General features: G+C 46.7%; 1 protein-coding gene across 5 annotated transcripts in view; it reads left to right on the forward strand.

The window, feature by feature from the left end:
• The window catches only part of LRRN2 (leucine rich repeat neuronal 2), a 238,674-nt gene extending 230,234 nt beyond the window's left edge, over positions 1-8,440 (forward strand). For all 5 annotated transcript variants that reach the window (XM_053246802.1, XM_053246799.1, XM_053246801.1 and 2 more), the window contains one exon: positions 171-8,440. In XM_053246802.1, the coding sequence (XP_053102777.1) occupies positions 435-2,585 (2,151 nt within the window). In that variant the 5' untranslated portion in view covers positions 171-434 and the 3' untranslated portion in view covers positions 2,586-8,440. The remainder of the gene's footprint in view (positions 1-170) is intronic.
• Positions 8,441-14,201: the final 5,761 nt, after the last annotated feature.

Genomic DNA, 14,201 nt, shown 5'->3' on the forward strand with positions numbered 1-14,201 from the left:
CAAACTGATTAGTCCAATTTTCACATAGTTTTAACCTGTGAAAGAATCCCACCTGACCCCACTGCCTGTACCTTTATACTAACTGTAATCATGTTAATCTTTTGTCTTCAATGAGTTGCTAGCAATACATTTCTTTTCTCACACCAGACGCCTTGTTTTATCTCTTTCAGGCACAATCATAAGGAGAAGTATCAACAATGCAAGGAAACGAAAAAATGAATCACTTCTGGAGGAGAAAAAGGAGAAGCTCTGATTAGACAGACGAGTGCCGCTTTGCACATTATGACCACTTCAGCTGAGGAAGCCTCCAACCCAGAGCATAGCACCCTCCCTCGGGAACAATAACATCTGTGGAAGCTCCCAGAGGTGGAAGAGCAGTTGCTGTTTGCTGTCTGCTCTTACCTGGTTCTGGTTTTGTCCATGTTGAGTTCCAAATGTGTCCTGTAAAAGCTTTTGCCTTGCATGGAAGTTGGACTTGCCAGTTGAAAATGAGACACTTCCAACTGAATTTGCTTCTCATCTGTGTGGCAACCACCACTGCAATTCCTGTTGTGCCCTGGAAGGTCAAATGTCCACTACAGTGTGTCTGCCAAATCAGGCCATGGTACACACCCAGGTCGGTGTACAGAGAAGCAGCCACAGTTGACTGTAATGATTTGTTCATCTCCACAGTGCCTGAAAGCTTGCCAGAGGGGACACAGATCCTTCTCTTGCAAAGCAACAATATTGTCAAGGTTGAGCAGAGTGAGCTAGACTATCTGAAAAACCTGACAGAGCTAGATCTGTCACAGAACAGCTTCTCTGACATTTTGGACTTCAGCCTGAAGAACATGCCCCATTTGCTCAGCTTTCACCTGGAAGAGAATCAACTTGCTGAACTGCCTGATAATAGCTTTTCAGGCCTGGCTAATCTCCAGGAGCTGTATCTTAACCACAATCAAATACGCAGGATCTCCCCTAAAGCCTTCTTTGGCCTTGGAAGCCTCCTTCGGCTCCACCTCAACTCAAACTTCCTGAGGACAGTTGACAGCCGCTGGTTCCAAGTACTGCCCAGTCTGGAGATCCTCATGATTGGAGGCAACAAAGTAGATGCCATTTTGGATATGAACTTCAGGGCCCTATCAAATCTGAGGAGTTTGGTTCTGGCTGGAATGAACCTGAAAGAGATTTCAGATTATGCATTAGAAGGCCTAAAAAGTCTGGAGAGTCTGTCTTTCTATGATAACAAGCTAGTCAACGTCCCCAAGCGAGCATTGCAGCAAGTCCCTGGTCTTAAATTCTTGGATTTGAACAAAAACCCACTTCAGAGGATTAAGCAGAGTGACTTCACAAATATGCTGCATCTCAAGGAATTGGGACTCAACAACATGGAGGAGCTGGTTTCCATTGACAAGTTTGCCTTGATCAACCTGCCTGAATTGACCAAACTGGATGTGACCAATAACCCCAAACTATCCTACATCCACCCCAGTGCTTTCCACCACCTCCCTCAGATGGAGACCCTCATGCTCAACAACAATGCCCTAAGTGCCTTGCACAAGCAGACACTGGAATCCCTTCCCAATCTGCAGGAGATCAGCATCCATAGCAACCCCATCCGCTGTGACTGTGTCATCCGCTGGGTCAACAGTACCGAGAACCACATACGCTTTATTGAGCCACAGTCCACATTATGTGCCGAGCCTCCAGACCTGAAGAGAAAGCACATCCGAGATGTCCCTTTCAGAGAAATGACGGACAGGTGCCTGCCCCTCATCTCTGACAAAAGCTTTCCTTCACATTTAGAGGTAGCGGATGGTGAAGATATCTCTCTCCACTGCAGGGCTCTAGCAGAACCAGAACCAGAAATCTACTGGGTCACACCATCAGGTCTCAAGCTGATGCCCTACACAGATGATGGAAAGTATAAAGTGTACCCTGAAGGGACAATAGAAATCCGCAAGATTACAGCGCAGGAGGCTGGGCTCTACACATGTATGGCTCAAAATCTCATTGGCGCTGATACCAGAAGCATTAGCTTGATGGTGAACAGTTCTTTCCCCTTCAGCGAGGACACCCTGGAGCTGCTGGTGAAGGAAGTCCAGGCCTATCACATCCTGGTTGCCTGGAAACCTCATCTCAATACAGTTGCCTCTAACCTTACTTGGTCCAGTTTCAGCCCCAGCTTGGACATGACGAATGTGGCCCGCATCCCAACAGGCACTCATATGTACAACATCACACGACTGCACCACAGCACCGAATACTGGGCCTGCCTTCACATAGCCTTTGTAGACTTGCAGAGCAAGGTGGCCTGTGTCAGTGCCAGGACTAAAGAGGTTCAGTACCGGTGCCTAGAAAGCAGGCAAAGTGTCCTGATGGTGCTGTCTCTCTGCATGTTGTTGCTGTCCATCAGCCTCATAGGCAACTATGGTCTGGGCTCTTTCAAGCCACAGGCTGGGAGCCATGAGACCTGCATGCCATGGAAAACAGGCTCCTCTTCAGTGCGCGTAGTATACCCCCCCTTTGTCAAACACTGGGATCAAGGGAGAAAGAGCGAGAAGCTCCTAGCTGTGGAGGCACAAGCAGCACCGCTGGACTCTTGAAAACTGGGTTTTTTTCCCCAGGGAGGGTGGGTGAGAAGATCTGGTGGAAGTTTTTTTTTAAAAAAATTACCAAATATAAATGAGGGGGGAAATGCTCAACCGTGACAACAATAAGCATGGAGGATGGAGAGGACAAAGGCCTGGTATGTCCCCTACCCACCCAAATCACCATATTGGCCAAGCAGATTGTCCTCCATGCCAAGACAGATAATCCACTGCTGTGAAGGAAGAGCTCCTGCAAAGACAGGCAGTGTCCAGAGTAGATAGCATGAACCGAAATCTGAACATCCCTCTGCTCCTTACAGACAACCAGAGGCTCGTCTTCCCCCCAGCCCATTACCAACGTACTATTTTCCTCAGCGAATTGCTGGTCCCTTGGAAATACAAAAAGGCCTTTCCCTTTGGGGTTTTCTTTGTGTGTGCGTGTGTATTGCCATTAAGAATCTTGAACCAAATTCACAAAGCCTCTTCTTGCAGGCTGCATGGTTTGCCTCCTAGGGACCAGCTCAGTGGAAGGCAGAGATGAAGGGAAGGCAAACCTTTTGGAATCACAAATAACAATACTGATCCTCAAAACAATGAATGCTTCTTTGAATCCATTAGCAACATGGGGCAGAGAGTGGATTGGATCTCAACCCAAGAGCTTAATTTCAAGGCTATTTTGTAAACTTTTGTGAATAATGTTTAAAAAAAAGGAAGAGGGAGGGTGAGGAAATTCCTGCTTTTTCTGTTTTTTTGTAAAAAAAAATTAAGAGGAAAAAAAGAAAAGACAAAAAAAGAAAGAAAAAAACTCCTTTGTATACCAGTCTACCATAGCTAGAAGGCTTTATGCTAGGTCAGCATTGCTTCAGCTAGGGGGTGGGGGTGGGGGGAGGATGTGGGGGATAATCTTTGATGCAAGAGAGGTTTCAAAAAATAAGAAGCTCTTTGTTTTGAAGTGGCTGATCTCCATGCTGCATAACTCAAAACATCCCGGGAGACTAAAGCAAGTGGAGTGGGCGAATGGTTGAGGAAAAGGGGAGAGGATAAATATTCCATTTTCTAACTCTGTCATTGCCTCTTTGTCTCTGAAACACCAATTAAAATTGCAAATGAAATATATCAGTGGACAGTGTGCTTTCCCCCAGCCTCTTCCTAGTTATAACACAATCAAAAGAACAATGGCAAGATGTGAAGATGTGCAACATGCTGGTAGAGGCCACCCCTGAAACTGACCTAGAAAAAAGAGGTTTTCCACACCCTTCCAGAATGGATCACAAGGTAGCGGCTGAGGCAGAGGAGTGTCTGGGTCAGCACTGGGCAGGTGCTGGGGTTTAGGGACTGGGCCAAAGCTCAGTGGTAGAGCATTTCTGCTTGGCATGCAGAAGGTCAATGATCCCTGGCATCTCCTGGTAGGGCTGGGGAAATGAACCCTTGAGAGTCACTACCTGCCAGTGTAAACAATACTGAAGTAGATGGACCGAAGATTTGATATAAGGTAGCTTCATATTTTCATATGACTGGCCAGGCACACCTCAGAGGGGAAATACTCTGCAACAGTGTTCCCTCTAACAGGGATTCCCAAATGTCATGGACTACAACTCCCATAATCCCCAAGCAAAAGCCATTGTAGCTGGGAATGCTGGGAGTTGTAGTCAACAACATCTGGGAATCCCTGTTAGAGGGAACACTGCTCTGCAGCCATGCACAGTACTGACTCCTCTCATTCCTCTGCCTTGGATCCCGTCTCACTCACAATATTTGCTGGAAAGGACATATAGGGGCAGCTGAGCAGCTTCCGCCAAATTGCTTCATCCCCTTGTGAGCTGCAAAGGAGGATTCCATGCTTGGAATCTCAAATCCTCTATATCAGAATTCATGCTATGGGCTCAAAGTTGTTCTTTTCCCCTCTAAATGTCCAGTACTATAACCCCCATCATTTACGACAAGCAAGTCCTACTGGAATTGCCCCTGCCACTATAAAGTCTGCATATTGTATCTCCGGAAGTCACTATGTCCAGCAAAGGTTACTTCTGCCCCAAACTCTGCTTTGCAGAAACTGCTAAAAATGACTTTATTACTTCTATTATTATTATTACTTCTACCTATCTGGTCACAGACTAGAGTGGGACAAGTGTATCCATTTTCTCCTATTGTTTTTCTTTCTGTCTCTCTTAATCTGAACAAGGGCTATGGGTTAGTTGTCAACCTATTGTTTTCCAGTGGGAAGCAGAGGTACAAAACTTGGCTAGTAATGTATTTTGAAATGTTTATTTAAAAAAACAAACAGTGAAGTATGAGCAAACAGAAAGTAGTTAAGACTGGTGTACTCTAGCAGCATAATTACTCCTGGAAAAAACCAGTGTGTGAACCATTTACACTTTGTTTTTACGTATAAAATGTGTTTATGTGAATATTTTGTTCTGTGCACTCTGGACATATAGATCAGTATTCATTCCCAACCCAGTCTGTTCGCCTCCACACCACAGATCAGGTAGGATATACAGTGGGTACACATATGGGGTCATATTGGTATGGAAATGTCGCTCACCACACAGTTATAGGGGATTTCCAGGCCACAGCTTCCTTGCTCTTCACAACACTGTAGGAAGGTCCCCACCACCCACTATGTCCCCACAACCACAATAGGAAGTTAAATTATTCTTACCTCTTTTCTTTCTTTTTTCTTTTTACTGTTAGAGATGAAAAGGTTAGGCCGGGAATCCCTCCCCACAGTCCTGTGTTCCTTATATTGGCCTGCAGCAACAGGGAAGCGTCTTCCCCCAAGGTGACGGTGAGAATGTGCATTATGACAAGCCTCCCTTAAGCAGCTGCTCTAGGGTGGCACCACCTTCTCCTTCATAGAGGCACTTCCCCTGCTGCCACAAGATCTGGTGGGCCTGAGGCCAAGAGCAGCTAATTTTGGACAATATTCCAAATTTGCCACTGATATTCAAGAGTTGCCCCAAACCCTTTGCCTGAAATAGGCCTTCAACCAGCCCTATGGCTGAAGGCTGGCTATAATGGGGATTCTTTGGAACACTCTTCCCACCCCAGGTTCGTTCAGCCCCCTCCCTGGCTGCTTTTAAAGCCCTTCTTAAGACACACCTGTTTCACCAGGCATTTGCCGTTTGGTAATTCTTTCTTTAATTGGTTGTTGTTGGTATTTCTGTTGTTCACTGCCTAGAAGCTTTGGAGGAGGCGGTATCTAAGGAGTTTGAATGAATGAATGGGGCCCATCCATTTGGGATGGGCTGATTCTGTACCAATCCTTGTCAGTAATGTGGCCAATGGCCCACCAGCAAAACATGATGGACCAGAAGCCATGAAGCAATGCAATATCTTCCCTGAAATAGCCATCTAGACTTGTCCTGAACAAGGACCACTAAGTAAATGTTCATTCCTCCCAGTTCAGGATGAATTTAAGTACAACAACATATAGTGCAGAAATGTCCCAAGTAACTCCCTTGCTTAATTTCAGAACAAAAATGTGACTGAGTCCTTAAGACTAGAGTCCTTAAGACTACCTCAGTGTTCATTGTAAGGCTCGGCAGTGGCCCCCATCAACCATATGTGTGGCTCAGATCAAAACAGTTTGGCATGGTCCAACCAGTTTATTGGGCCTGTGCAAAGCTTTGGCCAAAACTGAATACTCTGCACAGTCCCCCTGGCACCATTCAGAGGTGACCATTCCCATCATGCAGTGCTGTGCTTTGGCCAGTGCCAGTGAGGCTCCCTTAAGGGAAATGGAGCCCGCTTGAGCCCCTGCACCATCCTGGAAGGTGTGCACAGAATGATCTGAAGTATAGCCCTTCCCAGTGCTTTCCTCCAAGAGCTTTCTCTTAAAGGGCCCTCCCAGCACTGAGAAAAGCGCTGAACTATGTGGAGATCAGCACAGTGGAAAATGTCTCTCACACTGAAGACTTTTTGCCAAGGTGGCACCCGCTTGAAAAATAGTGAATATTACTGCACTATCTGCATCATGAAATGGCCATATAATTGAACTGAACTTTCAATTGTCTTAAGAAATGACTGAATCTGAATTGCAATGAATACTACAGTTCAGGAAAAAGATGGGTTGCCATTGGCAGAGGTAGAGTGTAGGGGTGTGCGAACTGGTTTGGCCCAGTTCGACCAATTTGAGCTCAAACCAGACTGGCCCTCCAGGAAGGGTGGCTGGTCTGAGTTCAAGCCAAACCGGTTGGTTCAATATGGTCCAACCGATTTGGATGCTTGGAAAGGGGAATCCAGTAAGGATTCCCCTTTACAAGCATCAGGGGCACTGAAAAAGTGTGGGTGGAGACAGGCAGGAAGTTACCATATGTGCTGCTGTGGCACATGACTCCTAGGTGGCAGTGGCTACCCTAGGACCCGCCGGTGCCCCCCTATCAGTCCGGGCTGACGGGAGACCAGTTCAACCTAGGCTGATGGGGGGAACACTGGCGGGGCTTAGGGGACCCACTGCCAGCCTGCCATCACCGCCAAGGAGCCACGCTGCCACCACTGCACATAAGGTAACCTCCTACCTGCCCCCACCCGCCTTTCTCAACTCTTGCCAGATTCTCCTTTACAAGTGGCCAAACTGGGTCACACTGGGTTGACCCGTTTCAACACTGGGTTGACCCGGTTCGGACCGGACTGCTGCCAGTTCAAAAACTAGCTCACAGACCAGATGGTTCAGTTTGCATTTGGTTTGGACTTGAACCAAATCACCCTTTGCGGTTTTGTGCACTACTTCGTCCCTAGTAGTGTGTGTCAGGTGGATAATGCCAGTGTGTGGTGGGGACCCACATTCCCTAATAGCAAATGAATTAGAGGACAGATTTTACAGTAGAGAGTGCTATGGCATAGGACTGAGTTCATTAGCATAATTTTACTGAGGAAAGTTGCCCAGAGCCTTCCTGTGCTGCTGAAACCCATCTCTATAAGGATTATAATTCCACACTTTACTTACAAACCCAAGTCTGTTTTATCAATTAAAATTAGAAGTGCCAGCAGGGAAATTCCCGCCAGTTTTCAACAGTAATCATGTAATGTATGCTGCATTAGCAAGTTTAAAAATCCTAGAGACCAATGCATAAGATATGCCAATGCATTGTAAATGTAATGATATCAGATCTCTTTAGGAGGAGGGACCTTGGCCCTTCAGTTGATCATAGAGAAGAGGAAACCCAACAAAAGTTAATTTCCTTCTTGGGTTTTGTAAACCCAATACAGGTGGCAACAGCAAATAACTGTTTTGCAAGGTGTGCAGTGGAAAAGCTGTTATTAAAATTAAAACAACGTGAGTCATATGCAGTCCTAGTCTTAGCAATCTGCCAGCTCAAACAGTTTGGGCAATAAGGCTGGATAAGATTATTGTTTGTGCCATAGTGGCTGGCAACCTATACATTCAGTGGTGCCTGCAGCCTCATGGAGAAATGAGCATCTTGTGTGCACACTTTATGTATCACCCTTCTGCAGCTGATTCAAGTAATCCAGTTCTGGTAGAATGTGGTATAATTTGACTCATCAGATCTGACAACACAGAAGACCAACTTGCCCCATGGTGATTTTTTAAGGAAGCACACCACAGGGACAAATGCCACCACCCAGGGGTGTAGCTAGGGGAGAGGGGGCCTATGTTTGCCCCTCTCCCTGGCAGCCCCTCTGAGAGAGGGAATAATGGAGAAAATAGGGAGGAGTGGAGCTGGGGGGCCCTCTGGAGCTGGAGGGCCCGGGTTCTTTGAACCCATCCACTCAGTTATAGCTACGCCACTGCCAACACCCCATCCCAGGATATTGTGGAAAATACGAATACGACAAATATTTATATACTGCTTTTCAACAACAGTTCCCAGTTACATAGATATAAATAAATAAATAAATAAAATGTGTCTCTGTGTCATCTGGGTGCTTAGTCATTGCATAATATTAATATCACATTGGCTTTCTGTATACAGGGGGGTTGGTTAGAAGTAGGCACCACCATTGCTAACCACACCGTGGTAAAATACAGTGGCTGACATAATGCATAGTCCTAATGGCGATGTCAGTAGTGGGACTTGTGGTGCCGCTGCTGCAGACCCAGTAACAGTACTGATGCTGTAGAGAACCAGCAGCATCACTGCAGGTTGTCTCATTCACAACAATGAGAATAAATATGGAAACAATGCTAGTGCAACCACCAGATCTCTCCAGTGGCACCACTGCTTCTGGGTCTGAGGCAGCAGTATCGCAAGTGCCACTGTTGCCATTAGGACTGCGTATCATGTTGGCCACTAAAACCAGATGTGTGATGGTGCTTAACACAGGGAGCTCACTGTAGGCCAGGCCACCATAAAGCATGCACCCATTTCAAGGACTTTTCCAATGGCCTCCACAAGCACAATCATTAATCTTGCTTCCCTTAACTCAGAGCTTCTCAGCATCGGGGCCTCAGATGTTATTGGAGTACAACTCCCATCACCCCCAGCCACAACAGTGGCCATTGTTGCCAGAGAATAATGGGAGTTGTAGTCCAACTGGGGTTCAAGGTTGAGAACCCCTGCCCTGACTCATAATAATGCTTAATGAGCCACAACGGGGGTAAAAAAAATGACTGGAATAAATGCAAACATTGGAATTTGTTTTTCAGAGTGGCAAAGGGCAAGGTGTGTGAGCCTTGAAGTCAGCACATCTTGCTGCAAGCCTGCTTCCTCACATGGCAAGCAAGCTGCTTCTTCCTCGGCTGCCCCCAATAAACACAACTGTGTTTCTTTAGTCACCTCCTGGGAGACATTTTCATCAGGAGAAGGAGGGATGTAGTGTGTAATCCTTCCAGCTCCTGGTTTTAGGGGCCTTCCTGATGGCAACACTTCCTCTTGGCAGCCCCGATGTCACTGAGCACAGCATTTAATCTTCTGTTTAAATTTAATCATGTGCTTTCGCGCCATTGAGTAAATGGTGCTTAATTCCCATGTTTAAATGAAATGCATGCTTAAGTAACTTCCTAAATGAGGACTGCTGCCGTGAAGCAAGTCTTCTTTGATCTACGGTACCCTTTCAAAAGAGTGACTCAGGGGCATTTGTGGCAGATCAGCATCTGCATTTCCCCTTCTATGCTACTTAATACTGTATTCCCAAACCCTATGAATCTAAACTCTTGTCCCAAGCTTTTGCCAAATACTTGTCATGTATGAGCAGCAAAGCCTACTGTTCTTTGTTTTGGAGGCCCAGCCTGCACAGCACAACACTGAGCGGATTCAAATCATCCCCACATTGCTGAGGAAATGGGAAATTAGGGATTTGCAAGCTGCATGCCTCCCAATTTCTGATTGCAAGAATGCAGAAATTTTCAGCAATGTCAGGTTACCACCATGCCAGCTTGACATTTAATGGCGACTGGACATCTAGGATTTATTCTAGGGTTGTTGATCTCTGTTACATGTTGGGGTCGCACAGAATCAATTCGACATTACGTGCAATTTCTAGGTTCTTACAATAGAAAATTGGGAGCAAATTTCTCGTTTCCCCAGCATTGTGGGCATCATGAGAACTAGCCCCCTGTATAACTCTGCCTGGAGGAAAATCAGTGCACCACCAAACAGAAGTCGGGGGTAGGATTGGCAGGCCTCATGGTTTGACCTGAAGTTCTAGGACTTCATCCTTCTTCTCAAAGTTTCCAGGAGAAACAGTAAAATCTTGGGGTGAGGGACTAAAATCAAGGAGCTGAGGTGAGAGTTTTATTGTTAGCTCTGCCCACATCAGGTTCCACAATGCATAGCCAGACTCTGCTCCCTGACATAACAAATGCCATCCCCTCCCTCCAGGAGGTGCCACTAGGCTACATGGAAAACTGCTTTATTTAGAGTCAGATCCTTGGTCCATCTAGCTCAGTATTGTCTACTTGGATTGGCAGCAACTCTCCAGGGTTTCAGGTGAAGTATTTTCAAGACCTACCTGGAGATGCCAGGGCTTGAACCTAGGACCTACTGCATGGAAATCTGATGCTTTCCCACAGAGCTACAGTCCTTCCCCAGGCTCCACCTCTTTCTTACCAAGGCTCCACTGCCATTTTCCAGGTATTTATCTCCCAGACTTCTCCCTCTGAATGTCAGGTTTTGAGGCTCCAGTTACCTGGCAGCCCTTGCCAGGAGCTAAGCCAAGGTGAGGTTTGCCTGGTACTGGCATTCCCAGCAAGTGGGGGAAGCCGACATCTATCTATCTATCTATCTATCTATCTATCTATCTATCTATCTATCTATCTATCTATCTAATTTGAAGACTGCCCCAAACTTCCATCTCTGGGCAGTTTTCAGCAATATAAAACAAATTAAAAAAGGGAAGACTCTTATTTCAGAAGGAGTGTATTCTAGAGTCTCAAGGCAGCAACAGAGAAGGCCCATCCTTGCATAGGCACCAGACAAGTTGGTGGCAACTGCTGATGAACCTCTCCAGATTATCTCAATGGGTGATCGGGCTCATGGCGAAGAACACATTCTCTTAAATACCCAGGGCCTAAGCTGTTTAGGGTTTTATAGGTTATAACCAGCACCTTCTATTTTGCCCAGAAACTTATCAGCAGCCAGTGTAGTTCTTTCAATACACGAGTAATATGGTCTCTCTGAGATGACCCACATAGACCAACCTGGCTGCTGCATTCTGTACCATCTGCAGTTACCAGACTATGTACAAAGGCAGCCCCACAAAGAATGCACTGCAGTAGTCGAGTCTGGAAGTTACCAGCATATGTACCACTGCTCTGAGGTTGTTTATCTCAAGAAACAGACACAGCCTGTGTATCAGCTGAAGTTGACAGAAAGCTCCTCTGGCCACTGCCTCAACCTGGGACACTAGAGAGAGCTTTGGAACCAGAAGCACTCCCTGTTCCTTCTGGGGAAGTCCAGAATGGGCAGTTCAAAGTCTCCTGAGTTCCAACCCTGAACAATAAGTACCTCTGTCTTATCTGGATTCAGCCTCAGTTTGTTATCCCTCATCCAGTCCATCACTGCCTCCAGGCAGACATTTAGGAATGCCTTCTCCTTATGATGTTGACACGGAGAAATAAATTTGGATGTCATCAGCATACTGATAACATTCTGCATCAAATCTCCTGATGATCTCCCCCAGTGGTTTCATATAGATATTAAAAAGCATTGGAGACAGTATGGAACCCTGGGGGACGCCATAGAAAAGTTCACATTTTGAAGAGCAACAGTCTCCAAGCAACAACATCTGGAATCCTCTCAGATGGTCCAGAAGGATACTATGGTCAATAGTATCAAAAGCCGCCAAGAGATCCAAAAGGATCTCTTAGCAGTGATTAGACATTAGCAGTGATTGAACGTTAGCAGTGATTTTCAGCTACTGCTGCTGCTTCTTTCTCCTCAACCTAAGTGCCTGCCTCCTGCTGGACAGGCAGAGGCAATACAGGCATGATGAATAGTTTAGACCAAAATATTCTGGTGCTTGAAGCAGAGTGCTAAATATTGCCCCCCTCTATCCCCTGCCCCCACATTTCCTTCCAGCTAATCCCCACTTGGCTGCTTCCTTTGGCATGAATTTCAAAAGGAGGGATTGGAGAGGAGAGGAGAGGAGAGGGGAGGGGAGGGGAGGGGAGAGGAGAGGAGAGGAGCAACAGCAATTACCTGGTGCACAGGGAAGAGGGTGGGCAGGCAGCAAGATGCGCCCCAAATCTGCCACCACCACCACCCCCAGTTCACTACCCTATGCATCTTGCTTCAAGTCAATGTTAGGAAAGGCCAGCCCTGATGAGGAGCTACAGCAGCGGCAGCCAAGCAAGAAGTGGGCAGATCGAAAGTGCACAGTTCTAAGTTCATAGGCAGTTCTGGCAATGCTAAAAGCTGCAAAATAGGCAAAGGCATAGCTACAACTGAATTCAACCCTGACTAGCAAGGCAAGTTTGAAATTTCAAAACTGCAGGAATAAAAACTAACTGACCTGGCACAGAGCATCTGCACCCCTAGTTCTCCCTGTCTCTCCCTCCCATCCCTCCAGCCATTCTCTCCCCCCCCTTCAGCCCCAGTTTGTTCTCCCCTGATGGACAGCCTGGCCTCAGCTTCCTCTCCACACCCGGCAGCCGACTGGCCTGGCTACCACTTCCTCTCACCGCCTGGTGGCCGGCCTGGCCACCGCTTTTGCTCGCTGGCCACTCACCTTCCTCTCCCCCTCCCCTCACTCATGAAATCTTGCGAGTGCTGCCATGCATGGATACGCCCCCCCCCCCACACACACACAATGGGAATAAGGAACACACTTTGATAAAAAATATGTGTACTCTTCCAGCTAAGTCAGTGTTTAGACAGAGACTATAAATGCTGGCCACAAAATTCTCCAGTATACACATAGCTTCAACCTTATAATATCCTTTTAAATATGTAAGGAAGTTCCTTATTAATGAGTGAAGTGCTGCAGTTTGCTCTTTTTCTTTCTCCTTTGGCAACTTAAACTAGTATCTTACCACACCAAGCAAACTGCCTAGCTATGTTGCCCCCACCCCACCCACGGCACAAGGCCTTTGGCCCACACCTTTGGCCTGCACCACCTTTTCTTACCAGTGGCCACCACACCACTACTACCACCACCACTGCTGCTCCTGCTCCTCCTCCTCCTGCTGCCACCCGTCCTGTCACCCATTGCTGCCTGCCATGAAGCTCAAGGACTCAGAAGCAGAGAGAAGCCTGTTTCATTCTTCTTTCCAGAGAGAAATGGAATGGAGCTTCCACACTTCTGAGTGGCCTCAAGTCCGATGGGAATGGAAGGCGCGCCTGTGCCCTGATGCCGAGACAGGGTGCATACATGGCCTCATTCACAGGAGTGCAGCTTGCCACCGGGGATAAACAACATGGCTAGCTGTGCCACTGGGACTGGGGCAGAGCCATGCACTGTGCCATTGAGGCGGCAGGGGAAGCTGACAGGAACAGGAACGGGTTGGTGGGTTTCAGGAGCACAGCAGCATAGGGGAAGCACAGTGGAGGTGGGGGCCACAGTGGCAGCCCTCGGCGGCCCCAGAGCCAACTGGCAGCCTCAGTTCCATTCATACTCTGGAACACTGCTAGCTCTGCCCCAGCCCAAGAGAGGAAAAAAGAACAGAGCACTTTCTGGAAGACTCTAATTTTATAGGAGGTCACAAAGGGAATGGTATAATCATGGTCACGATTGTTCCTAATGTGGACTATATCAGCTGCCTGATTTTTGTTTGCTTTAATCAAAACTTGATTCCTCAAAGAGTGGACATTCAATTATTTATCATTTCATCCTCCCTCCCCTCTGCTACACACACGCACGCACGCACGCACACACACACACACACACACTTTTTAATCAGCAGCAAGGATTTTAATGATATTTAGAGAGCTTCAAAATATCAACAGAAAATGTAGCATTCATTATTTGATGAACTGACATTCACTTGGCATTGGATCCCTGCTTTTTTATCTATTTGTTTGAAGCTATTAAAGCAGAGCCATGCCCTCGCTAGGCTTAAATAAGACAACCTGAAACACCCACAAAGTTTGCTCATTGTAGGCAGATTTTGATGCAAGGAAATGGGAGCACATATTCTGCAGATCTAGATTACAAAATTGTGTTTGTGTAAGCCTGTTTCTTGAAGAACAGGATCAGTCAATATGAACGGAGCTGAACCACATTAAACCA

Source organism: Hemicordylus capensis, chromosome 4 (assembly GCF_027244095.1).
Source record: "Hemicordylus capensis ecotype Gifberg chromosome 4, rHemCap1.1.pri, whole genome shotgun sequence".
NCBI classification, from domain to species: Eukaryota; Metazoa; Chordata; class Lepidosauria; order Squamata; family Cordylidae; genus Hemicordylus; species Hemicordylus capensis.